This window comes from Argiope bruennichi, chromosome 3 (genome assembly GCF_947563725.1).
Source record: "Argiope bruennichi chromosome 3, qqArgBrue1.1, whole genome shotgun sequence".
Lineage (NCBI taxonomy): Eukaryota > Metazoa > Arthropoda > Arachnida > Araneae > Araneidae > Argiope > Argiope bruennichi.
The window spans coordinates 124083600-124098743 of record NC_079153.1 but is presented as its reverse complement, the minus strand read 5'-3'; the positions used below and the strand labels follow the sequence as shown (position 1 = coordinate 124098743).

General features: G+C 28.0%; 1 protein-coding gene across 1 annotated transcript; it reads right to left on the bottom strand.

Moving 5' to 3' along the window:
• Positions 1–7074: 7074 nt before the first annotated feature.
• LOC129962952 (serine/threonine-protein phosphatase 6 regulatory ankyrin repeat subunit B-like) lies at positions 7075–13735 on the bottom strand. Its single transcript, XM_056076956.1, has 2 exons — positions 13217–13735; positions 7075–7197 (listed from the first exon to the last, which is right to left on the bottom strand). The coding sequence occupies exons 1-2, from the start codon at positions 13733–13735 to the stop codon at positions 7075–7077; spliced, it is 642 nt and encodes a 213-aa protein (XP_055932931.1).
• Between the last annotated feature and the right edge of the window lie 1409 nt (positions 13736–15144).

The following is a 15144-nucleotide window of genomic DNA, read 5'->3' as shown; positions in this document are numbered from 1 at the left end:
TTCTGGGTTGTATTAGAAATTTCTGTTTTGAAATTCTGTGTTTTCTCTTTGTCACAATTTCTTTTTATTAAGCACATGCATATTTATAATGCTTACCCCCTTTTTTTTTAAAATGTGAAATGAATTTTTAATTAAGAAAAGTTCTGTGATTGTTTGCTGTATCTGCATTTTTGTACAGATGAAATTTGGACATAATTTGATTTGAAAATTAATTAAGAATTATTTTAGATAAATTTGAAGGAAATTCTTTTTTAATCAAAATAATTTTTCTAGAGATTTTACTTACAAATGTGGAAAAATCTGGAGGGGGAAAAAAGCCACATTTAAAATTTCTACTACCCTATTATTGTTCTGTATGATCCTAGTTAAGGGCATGATGAAGAAGCTACTTGAAAAAAAATGTTGGTAGCTTCAAGAACACAGATTAAAAGTTTCTTAAAAAATAAAATTATGAAAAAATCATAGTACACTTATAGATACATATAATATCACAAATTAATTTGTCTCTCTTTTCCTTTCACCTAGGAATTTGAAAGGTACAGAAATTGCTAAAATATTCAACTTCTGAAATTTTTTTTAGGAATCTTCATTTTAGTGCTCTTGGAGTTCTCTTCTATACCCTAAAATAAGAATCATGTGTATATGAGCATCTTGTTTAAAAAAATAAACAAAGTAAGGGAATAAAATTTGATATTAGATTTTTCTACACCAATATTTTTGGTTTATGTCAAATTTTGGGCTTAATGCATCAAAGTGAATTTTGTTTGTGAATATCGAAGAGAAACTTGTTGGTCTTTTCACTTCACACAAAACTCAAGTATTTCATTTATAAATAGTTTTTTATTACTTATAATAAATTATAGTATCTTTATCTCAAAATAAGTATTTTAATTTTACATTTCAAAAAAAAATTAACACTCTAAATCCCAAGAAGAAGAGTAAGAAATAAAGCAAATGTAATAGAAAAAATATGAAATTCTAAATTTAAAATCAATAAGATTTTTTTTTTTTCTTTTTCTTTTTTTTTTTTTTTTTTTTTTTTTACAAACTAGTCGCTATTGGTAACTTGCTGGTTCAACAAGTTTAATGATTGTTAAAAATTTCAGTTATTTCTTCAGCAAGATATTTTTATACTTCACATTTTTAGAGACATATAAGAAAGCCAGGACAAAATATTAGTTATTGTTTGCTATTTTAACGAATTCTAAAACCCTCCGTACTTTAGCGCATGCGTTAGGATGGATTTAATTCGTCAAAATAGGGGAAAGATGAAAGGAGGAGATATTTTCATTTAACAATAAATAAACTCGGGTTACTTACTCGCAGACTGAATTAAAATAATATAGTCAGAAAGGCACACTATTCCAGGGGTGGTCAACGTGCCATTTTTCTAAAGAAGTGTTTAATGAGGTATAGACATGCCGTCAAATAATTTTGAGTTGTGATTATTGTTATAATAATAAAACTAAATACTAACAATTCAAAACTCTTTATTTATTACGAAAGAATACATTTTGCACTGTATAGGAGTTTAGTTATACGAGTAATTCAAATTAAAGTAACGTTAGCGTGACTTCTGTGCTTGCAGATTAGATGACAAATAACCTATATTCGGATTGTAAGATGTTACTTTTAGCAGAATGCATGTTGAATTGGTGTCATCTGCCAAACGGTTTCTAAGAAAGTCTTTAATGCTACTTACCTCTGACAATAATGACTCGCAGGCATAAGTGGATGAAAATATGGTTAAAATAGCATGAGCCAGCTTCTCAAAACAGTTAAATGTGTCGAACCGAATTCCATGTTTCCAAAATTTCGTTATTGGCATTTTTACTTATATTACTTGTTAATCTTTTTATTTCAATCAATTTCGTTACTGGCATTTTTACTTATATTGCTTGTTAATCTTTTTGTTTCAATCAATTCCAACTTTTTCCTTGTTTCAATAAATTTTTGAATCTATATGGACTGGAAATCAATCAGTTGCATTTCAAATTCTTTAATTTCCAATTAATAAAATTGGAACTAATTCAATTTTTCAAATGAAGTCACATCAGGATACATAATAAACTTGAGCGTTTCCGATAATTCTTTGAACTGAGAGCATCTCGCTGAAAATTCCTTGATTGAAGAATCAGTTACGGAAATAAATTCTTCTATAACTTTTTCTTCGTCTGGTTTCTCATGTATATCTAAATCTTTGATATATATATATATATCAAATTTACGAAGTATTTGTAGTTTCTTGTAATAATATCGTTCCTGAAAACATGCAGTCGAGCGCCAAAAACGCGAATGAGATTCATCATGACGATAATTGTTTTATTTGCGCCTTGAAGCTTTACTTTCAATTCATTGAAATGTTGTCATGTGTCTGCAAAAACATCGATTTTAAGAACCACATAATATCCAACAACTGTGAGTATTGTTCAATTTCCCCCTCATTTTGCAGAAACAGACTGATTTCTTCCAAGCAGTCAACAAATATTTGAAGTACTTTCCCGCAGCTCATCCAGCGAACATTATTATACATTATTAAGCCATTATACACCGAGTTGATTTCATCCACAAAGCCTCATTAATTCGCTTCCTTCAAACTTATTCCATCATTATTACTTTAAAACTTGCGACGATATGAGGTTGACTATTTTTGTGACTAACGCCTTTATATTATCAAGAAATGTTAAACCACTCTTAGAACACAAGGCTTGTTTCTGAATAACGCAGTGAAATTCAAGAATCGAATGCCCTACGTCTGTTTGACATAAACTAATGAAAGCATTTTTTTTTTCGCCCACTATATTTGAAGCACCATCAGTTACTGAAACAATTCTTTTGAAATCAGTGTATTTCTCATCAAGCGAATTTTTAACAGCCGTACAAATATATGTGTTTTTTAAAAAATGAAATGGGAACACTCGCGTTTGTTCGTAATACTTTATAGTGAACTTTGTTACTTTGAACTAAAATGCAAATTGTTTTGATCGGCGGCGTGCCCAAAATATTATGTCAAGTGCCATCAATGGCACGCGTGCCACTGGTTCGCCATCTCTGCTCTATTCACATACATGTAAAAAAATTAAACAAAAAAGTATCTTATATCGCGGAAATGAAGGTCAAAAAATGATGAGGAATTCCGGAAATGCGCTTATCCTTCCGCGTCTCTCTCCTTAATGAGATAGAATCGTCGAAAAGTGGTCGTCTCAGAAGGCTGAAACGAACTGTACAACAATGTGAACAATTTTAGTTTCATTTCAATATTGAAATATATTGTTGAAAATATGCTTCAAATTAAAAAAAAATTAATTGAAAATATGAAAAAGAATTATACGGCAAAAAGATTTCGCATGGTTTTTTTTTTTTTTTTTTTTTGCTTGCTTTTTAATTTTTAGATAATATAAAATTCATTTTCCTACAGTAATATTTTTTGAAAGGTGTGCAGAAAAAGCCCCGAAATTTCGTTTAATTTTTAATTAATGAAAATTCTAATCAAAATTTTTGAAAAATTGATCCGAGATGATATTCTCACCCTCCTATATATATATATATGCCAAGTATGGTAGTTCTAAGTCAAACGGTCTGATTTTTTTAGCGCCAACACAAACATTCATATTATTACTAGTAGAGATAACCTTCATCAATTCAAAAATCTGATTATTTTTAATTAAAACAGGTACAATTTAAGTAATGAAGAAATCATTACACAAAAAGGCATTGTTGATTATAGTACTCCCAATGGTGATAATGCATAATCTAACCCTGACTTCTATATTACATTTTCATTAAACAATAATGAATGGGAAAATTTAATGTAAAACAAATACATGGAAGAAAGTAGGAAATGACTTTCTTGGAAAAAGTATAGAAATAAAATTTTCTTTTTGATAAAATTTTTCTGTATTACATAAAAAAAACTAACACTTTTGTATTTTGCATATAGTTTATAAAATAGTTTGTTGCATTTTCTAATGCAGGATTCTTTGAAACTTCCTTGAAGTTGACTTAGTTCTAATTTCACATGAAGTGTAAAAGTATCCCCCCCCCCTATAAAACTTGATTTATATTTCATATAATGCTTCAAGACACTTAAAAATTTATTTTATTATGAGCATTCTATAACTAAACCGTTTCTATAATAATTTATTTTACTTTACAAAATTATAGCAGAAATAAAACTTGAATTTTATTTATATATTCAAGCTTAATAAGTCATAGAACTATAATTTTTTTATAATTTGTGAAATTACGGAAGAATTTTAATCTATGTCACATTCAAACTATGTAAAAACTGTCATTTATTAAGTCTTGTAGAACTTATATAAGAAGAAGTGATCAATTGAAGAAGTGAACAATTTGCTAAAAGTTCGTGAATATATTATTGCAGAATATGAATATTATTGCAGAATTATTATTATTGTAGAATGTAAATATATTATAGTGCTGCAGCTAACATAGAATGAATGCAGTTGTATTAAAATCAGTGAAAACTCTAGTCTGCATTAAAGAGAAAAGTATGTATTATATCCAATTAAATAGTTCTGAATAGGATTAAGAATTTAAATACAAACACTAGTTAATAATTATTCCATGGAACTAGAAAGGAAATTTTTATTTTATGCAGGTCTATCTGTAGCTCCAAGATGCTTAAAAGTACGTGTACAAAAATGTTCTTAATACATGTTGTTAGAAATAAATTCACGAATGATATAACCTCGGGTAATTTTCTATTTACCATCAATTTAAGTGTTCACTATCTGTAGTCTGCATGTAGTAATGTGATAATTTTATATCTCAAAATATGAAAACTATCGAGATTCATAGGTTTTATATATCAGTTTAGTCATAAATACTTTCTGAAAGAAATAATTTTTCGAATCAAATAATGTATTATAATCAGAAAATTTCTTGGTTTATTAAGGTCTAAACCAGCATCTGTAACTTTCATTCATTATTTTCAAATATGCATTGAAAAACACAGTATCAGATGGAGGATCTACAAAACAATATAGAGATATTATAACAATATAGAAAGTAGTAATGTAAAACTTTACTTTCATAATATCACTTATTTTGTTTAGAATCAGATTCTGAAAATTACACGATATTTGCTCAGTTATGTTTTTTAAATAATTCAGCTTGCTCTAATAGCCTAACTATACATCCTTTCCTCCTAATGAATGATTTTATTTTATGACCAGTTGAAATTCGAAATAGTTTCACATCTACTGAACTTTTATACAATCTAATTAATGGTTAAAATAGGAGCATTGGCGTAAGTAGCGATGTACAAATAGCACACGTGCCCTAGGTGCTGTTATTAGGGGATGGAAATATTGAGGAATCAATTGCATATAGGGAAATTTTCTATATATATTTCCTGGATTCTTATAAATTAAAATGGTTCTAATCAATTAATGGAAAACATGCAGAATATGGCTCTTTTTATAACCTGGAGACCAACTCATGCTGGATTTCTCAAAATAAAACTGGAATCTGATGACCTAAGTCCCATCTTCGAATAGTTAAGACTCTTTTCAAAGATTTTGGCTCAACATGGGAGAGGCTGTTTTTATTTATTAATATTTTCTGATCTTTTTAGAAAAGGAGAAGTAATACACCAATTAACTCTACAGGGTTCTCACAATTTATAAGGAGATAAGATGTTCCACTTCCATATTTATACCGAATGGATATTCGGCTCTTCTGAAATTCATAATAAATTAGGAATAATATATTAATTTATTTTCAAATAGGGAGAAAGAAATATTTTCATTGTTTAGTAAAGTATGAAAGAAATCGAAATTATTTATATTTAGAGCATCTATGAATAAAAAAGTTATGAGTATAATTTTTTACATCATTATGCGTTTGTAGAGTTTTTCGAATAGTATGCATTTATATTGTTTTTTTAAGTGCAAGTTCGACAAAATGCATATTTGTTTAACAATTTTCTATTGTGCAATAATTTTTACACAAACAGTTGTTTGAATCTATCTTTTTTTTTAAGTTGTTAAATTACCTAACAAGCTCAGTAGAAGTCAATTTAAAACATTCGAAATGATTTTATAAGGTTTGGTTTTTTTAATATTTTTGTGGTAAACCTTCATGGCTCCTTTTAGATTAAAGTTCTCATTATGAAATTAGTTCTACTAATATTAAAAGACAATATTATGTCTGTTGTCTACTTGTCTGTGGAACATGTGATGATCATAATCACATGTTCATATAAATGCATTTATATTTCAGAATCATACTTGTCATCTATATATTTATTTATGTAAATAAATAATTTGGATGGCTAGCATCTATATGTACGAAATACTCCTTTCAAAACTAGTAATTCTTGTTTGGTTTATGGTAAAAACAATTGCTGAAATTAGTTTAGTACTCAGCTATGAATGTTGATTAAATATTATTTTACAATTAGTTCTGCAGTGAGTAGTTATTGTTGTTTAAATTTAGTTTCTATTTAAACAAAATGAAAAACCATCTTAATTTTTTTTTAATCTAGCTTTTCTTAACCCTTTAAAGAGCCATTTTTTTTTAGTCATATTATGTTAAAATATTTTTAGGCTTGAAATTAGAATAAGGAAAGGGATTCATTTAATTTATTAGATAAATTTAATTTGATTAATTAATTAATTTGGTTAATTAATAATTAAGTAACAAATCAAGACGCATCATTTCATGTGAGATAAAAAACTGAAGCATCTAAGTTTCTGTCTTTCTAAAAAAATTTGTCAGAACTTATGCCAACCTACATAATTTCATACAAAGATTGATAAATCTGGTGGGAAGCATAAGCCACAGCCCTAGAAAGGGTTAAATAGTTAAATGAAAAGACTTAGTAACTACAAAACATGTAATACATTTTCATTTTATTCATTTCTGCACTTAATTATTTTTATTTACTGCATATCATTTTTTTAGAACGATAGGGGTTAGAGTTTAGTTCAAAATAATATTCCCTCCGAATCATAATAGCAGCAGCAAATAAATATTTGAAGAAAATTATTCGGAATGCAGTTGTAAGTTATGTTGTTGCGCAAAATTGCAAAGCTTTTAACACTAGTTTTACCAAGGGGTCATTTTGACCCCTCTGTGGGAACTTTTCGCTTTATAAGTTGTTAGTAAGAAGACGTGTGAGTCAATGTCATGGTAGAAGATTATGGTAGAAGAATAGATTGTCTTGAAGACCTAGATTAGAAAATAAACATTTTTCTTAGTAAATAAACACAAAGGAACTGCCTTTACATCATACCACACCTCAACAAATATATTGAAAATATAAAAGGTTTTTTTTTTTTTTTTCTACTTTAACTTCATAATAGATTGGTCAATTTATATATTTTTTCTACTTAAATACCGAAAGGGGTCATTTTGAAACCTTTGGTAGAAACGGTATATGCCAACTCATGGTAAATCTAGTGTTAATCAAATGAATGTTCCATGACTTCTATTATTAGTTTTGTCACATCCTTGTGTTTTTAGGTTAACCTATTATTACGAATCAATTATTTTTTTCTAATTTCATTTGCACATCGAAATCACTTTGATTTCAGTTGAAAATTAACCCATTGTAAAAGTAAGATGAAGAAAAAATGAATTTTCTAGCAAAGAACGAGTGGCGATTGTTCAATTCTTGACACATCGAAAGAAAAACAAAAGGTTACAGTAAGATGCAATTACGTTACCTGCAAAATAATTTAACTGCTATTGAATGACTACATCAAGAATTTGGAAACATGCTTTGTTTCCAACAGCTTCCAGTTGCTGTCAGCTGAATTTTATGTTCATGTTCTTTGAAAAAACAAAACTATAGATGTAAATGCAAAAAAGTATGGTAAAAAAACTTAAATACATTTTTATTAGCAGAAGAGCCACCATAAGATCAGCAGTCACGCCATTATTGTTACTTGTTTGTTAAATTTACATTAATTTTGTTTTAATATAAGAAAACTCCATGAAACGAGTTTTAAGCACCATCAAGCCATTTCTTATTGTAAAGAATAAGAAAGCAAAGCTGTGCAGCTGAGTGAATCCTACATACAAGTGTGAAATGCAGTTGCAAAATTATTGAAAACTCCAGAAACTGTCTGAACATTCAAAATAAAGATTAAAAATAATTCTTTAATTTATTCCTTAATTTAATTTAGTTTTTGATAATAAATTGCGTTCTATATTTATTTTCTTTTATCACTATTATTATGTAATATATTAAATTCATCAACTGCTATTATTATAATTATGGAATAGAGGGAGTAACGAATTTTTTCAGTCCTGTTTTCATTTTCCAGCTTATTATTATAATTTATAAAAATTCTTGCTGTCAGATAATAAATAAATTGAAATTGGTTGAGTTTACAAAATTAAGTCTAGTTTGTAAAATATAAATCAAATATGTTTCAAAAAAGTTTATTATTTAGGTTTCATTGCATTTTCAATCTTGTCACTGTCTGGCATTAAAAGTATCGCCAAAAAGGGAAGTTATGTGGAGTTTATAGTTTTAAAAAAAGAGAGAGAATCCTGCTTTGGTATTTGCCTTGGACACTATTTGATGCATCTATACCTCTAAGTAAGAGTACTCCCAAATCTCCTTATTTAAGTCTTCCTTCAGTACACAGTATTCGTTGCATATATTTTTTTCTTTCTTTTCGATAAGCATTTGGGTTTAACATTTATTAAGAAAAATTAATTAATATATATGGCGAATCAAAATGAATATACTGATTTCAAGAATTTATTGTGCAATAAGTAATAGCTACATTTGTTTTAAAAATATATACTTCACTAGGCAATATATTGAAATATTTGCAAGAATAGCAGATGCTTAATGTGTACCCCTTTTTATTTTCATATATACAAAGAAAAAAGTGTTGAAATTGGCAAAATGTTCACAAATTTCCATGCTTTAGACTTTACTGATTTCAAAGAATACATTTTTTGGAATTATATCAGCCTATCAGTGAATATAATAAATGAAATTGCCACAAGAGATAGGTGAATGGCATTAAGTTCATAATTTTATCATCAGAAACTTAGATGTGCATTAAAAAGCTTGAAGAAAATTTGCCAATAGTAATAGCTGCCAATAGAAAATTTGCCAATAGAAGAAAATTTGCCATTTGTTAATCGATATATTCTTTTATATATGAACACAGTAACTCAAAAATTAAAAACTTAGATAAATAAGATTTGGTATTTCTCTTAGTGATCCAAACTGCAGATCTGTATTGAAATTTAGACCCAACCAATTGAACAGAAGACATTCCAAGTTCATTCTGAGTTTTCATTATGTTATGAAACACAGCTTACTGAATCAATACATGTTGAAGCTGGGAAGACTCGCTTTTGCAGACTTTGACATGACCTTAAAGGGCTTGCAAATTTCAACTTCATATTATATTCATGGAATACAAATTTTAACAAAGATAAAAAAAAAAAATTATATTGCCTAAGTATGAGTAAAAGTTGAGAAGAAAACATTTTCATGGTATTCCAATACATAAATCAATCTTGTGTGCTTTACCTTTCAAAACTTTCATAGCATATCTTGTGGATATTGGCTTTCAAGCTTTTAAACCAACAGTTATTAGATATGGATTTATATGAAATGTAACCACACTGGTACATTAGCTGTTGTTCTCCAGCCAATTAGCTTAATTACAATACCAAAATCATTATCTACAATTTCTTTTTATATGATTGAAGCAAACAACATATATATGTCTCCATGTTCAGCAATTATAATCATTTGAAAGCCAATATAGTTGGTAATATTAAGAAAGAGATGCGAGAAAGTCTGAAAAGAACTACATAAGAATGTATAATATATCTGCAATAAAAGGCATGCATATTAAATATTTGTGGTCCTTGCATTCAAAATTTCAAATTATATTTCCTGTTCTAGTTTCCATCTTTCAAATGAATATAGCAACTATCTATTTTAAATAGTTTTTACCCCACTTTGAGCAACATTAATTCATTGAATTTTACCTATAAATGGCTAAAAATAGATTGTAGGCATACAATTTATATCTGTAAACATTATCATTCTCAACATTTAAATTCAGCTATAATCATTCTATTTTTAAACATCACAAGAGCTATTTTGGGGCAAAACTAATTTTGAACTGCTGCCAATTAATGCCTAAACTGACAATCCTCTATCCAAATTTCTGCACCATACTAGCAGAAAGGTGTTTAGTCCAAGTTTTCAGATTTCACATGCAACAAACACACATATGCCATAGATCTCTAATGAACTGGACTTGTGTCTGGAGGCCTCTCACTCCAAAGTCAAAGTCATATTACTAGATCAAATTTCAGAAATTAAACAGTTAATTACAGGTTATTATGAATTGTAATAAAAAATAACTAGGAAGAGGAAGTTGATTACAACAATACGTATATCTATTTTACAATTTTTCAAATGAATTACATGAAAGTAATCTGTTTTTTTTTAAATAATATTTAAGAAACACACAGTTAATGTGTGATGCTTAAAACAGAATACAAAATGTAAGCGATATGCAAACAAAATATGTTTTTTAATATTAAGATGCCCAAATTATAATCAAATCTGATTGCCTTTTATTTTACCAGTAGAATATTTTGGATATTTGATAGTCAATGGTCTGCAAACCTATATCACATTCACTCAATATAACAAATTTAACTTTATTTTTAAACCAGAAAAGTTTTTTTTTTTTTTTTTCAGTTTCCCAAGAGCCAATTCAGAAAATGTTATTAATTTTATAAATTTAATCAATAAATAAGAAAATGCTTTGGACAATATTAAATCAATTACATGAAGTGGGTTATTTGTGCAAATAACTTAGCATCATTTAACCAGACAGTAATAACCAATTCTGTTATAAGAAACAATACAACTAAATAATATAACTATAGTATTTTTAATTCAGTAGGTAATCAGTTCTCTATTATGACTTTTAGCTGCATATGCAAAGTACAAATAATTTTATAAATGTACAGCATTATATATAATAATTTTTATCAGTTTTATTTAGGGCTAAACTATAATCAGGCTAAATTTTAAAAAATATATATACTATTTTGACCATGTTAATACTATGGATTAAAATACCAATTTTAAATGTTTCAGAATTTTTATGGTTTAAATGGTCATTTTAATTTAATACAAAATATATTATGAAATTGAATCTCCCATAAATAAAAGTGCATTTTCCTTTTTAACAATGATAGATTAACAAGCACTCTTTTTTACTGTTATGATAGATTGAAATTAATCAATTATTTATTTGGTAGACTTATTCATATAATATTCGATATAATGCCATCTTTTTTGTAGATCAATTAGATCACATTTTCTGTGTTAAAAAATTATTAAAAATGAGTAAGAAAATGAAATTAGATGTTTTTAATTGACATTTATTCAGATTAATAAGAAACTGATACACAATGAGAGGAGACAGAGTTTCCACTCCAAAAATATACATCCATTAAAAGAAACAAATATTACACAATCTACTAATGCAACTAACATCAAAGTTCATACAATCAAAACAATAACATCACAATCTTTGATGGGTTTAGAAGAATACAAATGTTTTGAATATATTTTTAAATGCTCAAATATATACAAGAATATGATATAAAATAGAAGAAAAATAAAAATGGTAAAATAGTTATAACTCAAAATAAGAATTATATCTAGCTATTTTGCCAACATTATTACTTTCTTTACATACTCATAAATTACACATTAAAAAATCATATGAAGATATTCCATGAGGAAAATATATAACAAATGAAAGAAAAACTTGTGACATTTTTTCTTAAATTCTCTATAAAGTAATCAAAGTGTTACATGGTTTTTAAATTAATTTGTAGGGCAAATAATAGGTTAAGTAATATTTTGGTTACATGACATAAATATCAAAACCATGCTTTCTACTCTTATGCATACATTTATAATGTATTGGACAAGTAATAAGAAATACATTTATATGTATACTGATAATGCAACAAAATATTCACACCCTACAAATAAAAATCTTGTTTTCACAGATAACAAGTTCAAGAATATGAAAGTATTGAATTTTGTTTTGAAATTATCATAGTTTGAAGGATAATATTCTCTACTGCCATAAATTAATAGTGTAGAATATTTTACAACCATTTTTTTTAATTATTGAAAAGGATAAAACATTACATATTTTGAAGAATTTTATTGGTGTTCATAAAATACTATAACACCAGTAGATTTACAAAAAGAATACCATTACAGTTAATGTTATATAAATTGATGTATATCTCTTATTTGTTAAGCTTTTGCTCTTAATGAAATATCTTTTTTACACACTCACTGTAAACAATAATGAAAACAGATAAGATCAATACAAAAGATATTTTTTTAAGCTTCATGCAGTTATTTGTTCTACAAATTTTATAAAAGCATATATTTGCATAATTGCTTATATAAGAGAGAAATAATAATTTGATACCAAACCCAAGAATTTACGGAAAAATCTTTCGTCTACACATTCTGATTTTTATGAACACAAATACAGAATGAAGCAATAGAGGAATGCTTAAATAATTATGCTTTTTTTATAAGCTAAAAAATATCAAATAATATAAATTTAATTGTGCATTTCAACTAAATTTATATTAACTTCATACGCTTAGGCGAAGAACTGGCAGTAGATGTTGCAGTAAGATTCATTATGTTTCTTTTTATAAAGTTTTTATCAGTAAGATTTTGTGGATCAATCTCGTAATTACAAGGTTCGAAAGATGCCAAAATCAAATTAAACAAATCATTTTTTGGCAAATACTTGGCTAATACAGCATTGATATCTGGATTTAAAGTCATATGTTTACTTTCTCTTGTATTCGTATCAACAGAGGAAATCTGAACAATGCTTAACATATTTCTCAAACTGGGTACTTGTAATTTATTTCTTAATCTCTCAGTTATAACATCATTATAATGAGGATAGCTATTACTAGTTATAACTTCAAATGATCTTTTTGTGAATGATTCCATACCTTTTGAATCTTTATATAATGATTCAAGAGGTACACATTTTGACTTAATAATCTGAAATAATGAAACTTCATCACTCATTTTTTCTTCTTTCATTTTAAGGAGTTCTGTGCCACACTGATTCAAATATACGCGAACCATAAAAAAATTTTTCATTCTATAATAAGAGTGCAAATCAATAACCCTTGAATAGTTGTCTTCGAAATCTTTCAATAATCCATATTTAATCAACGCTTGAACACCTATCATATCTTCTTGTAACATGGCACTGCATAAGGGCGAAAGATCAGTTAAGACCTCCTTAAAAGAAATATTAGCATTATTCATAACCAGGCATTTAATGAGATCAACTTTCTTACTTTTAACGGCATAGTGTAGCGGAGTAAGTCCATCAGAATCCTTTGCATTTACATTGGGTCCATGTTCAATCAGTGTTTGCACTAAATCGGCTGATCTACCGTCAAGAACAGCTGTATGCAACGGTGTTCGGTCAAATAAATTTCTAGCATTTACATTAGCACTGTATCCTAAAAGATCACGAGCAATACCGGCAGTTTTTGCTTTGTGTAACATAGTATCGAGATGTTCATTCAGTGTATGATTAATGTCAGCTCCAGCTGCAATAAGTATTTTAACCTCATTGCAGTTTCTTTCATAGATAGCTCTTTCCAAAGCAACATTTAAAGCAGCTCTAGGACTCATTTTATCAGTATATCAATAAAATGTAAAGCAAATCAATTAATTATTTCGGCTAAACTTAATTTCTTTACGTTTTCATTTCATCCGACGATCAGACATTTTGGTGCAATCAATTCAGTTCACTTTTTACCTGTCTTCATTCGGAAAATATGACATTTTACGGATATGCGCCATCATCAAGAATTTTAAGGTACAAATCTTTTTGGTATTAATATTTTTAATTTTCCATTCCAAATAACTGTTACGTCAATCACAGTTTCCAATTTTTTAAACGTCTTGTAAGGTGTACTCAAGTATATTAATAAAGTGTGTGTGTGTGTGCGCGCGCGCGCGCGCGTGTGTGTGTGTGTGTGTGTGTGTGTGCGCGTGTGTGTGTGTGTGTGTGTGTGTGTGTGTGTGTGTGTGTGTGTGTTGATGCTTTAGGCACCATTTGATCAGCAACAGTGAAATTTAGCACATACACACTTTGAAGGATAGGAATGTGCACCTCGGAGAGATTTTTTGAAATTTTTGATTAGATTTTTATTAATAAAAAAACAAGTGAATTTTGGCGTTTTCCCACGTTAAGGTATCTGCCTGGGTTGCCATGTCAGTTTTTGATTAAAAATCACAATTTTTTTCTATTGTTTCCTTTGAAAGACCAATTATTTCAGTTTCCAAAACTGTGTTTGTTTTGTTTCTGCGATTATTTTATCAGATGTTTCTTTAAATCAACATTAACGAAAACGAAACCGGAAGTAGCACGGAAATTACCGGAAGTCAGTTTTTTGCGCTTTAATATCATTAATATTCATTGATTAAAATTCACTAAAGGTTCTGTAGTGTAATTTGAATGTGTAGGGCATGTTCAAAAGCGAATGGTTACTCAATTGAGAGCTTTAAAAAATCTATTAAAGGTCTTGGAGGTAAAAGAAAGCTTACAGAGAATGTCATAAATAAATTACAAAACTATTATGGAGTTGCAATAAGATCCAATGTTGGTAATTTATTACAGATTCAAAGTGCAACACTTGCTGCATTTGCTCATGTTTATTCCAGTAATAAAAATCCAATGCATGGATAACGCCCAAAAGGACAGGATTCTAGGTGCAAATACCAACATGCATTTTCTAAAGGCATAAATATAAACACTAAAGTATAGGACTCCCAAAATTATTATGAATATTACTAAGCCTATTTATATTAAATTATGCCTTCATGCCTTATATTAAATTATGCCTTTATGCCTTATATTAAATTATGCCTTCATGCCTTATATTAAATTATGCCTTCTGAAAAAATGCCTTCATGCAAAAACACAAAATGTTAATGAAAGTTTGAACAATCTATTATGGACAATTATTACCAAAAATACGTTTGCGGAGTTCAAAACTTTGCGTTTAGGGACTAATATAGCTGTATTGTCATTCAAT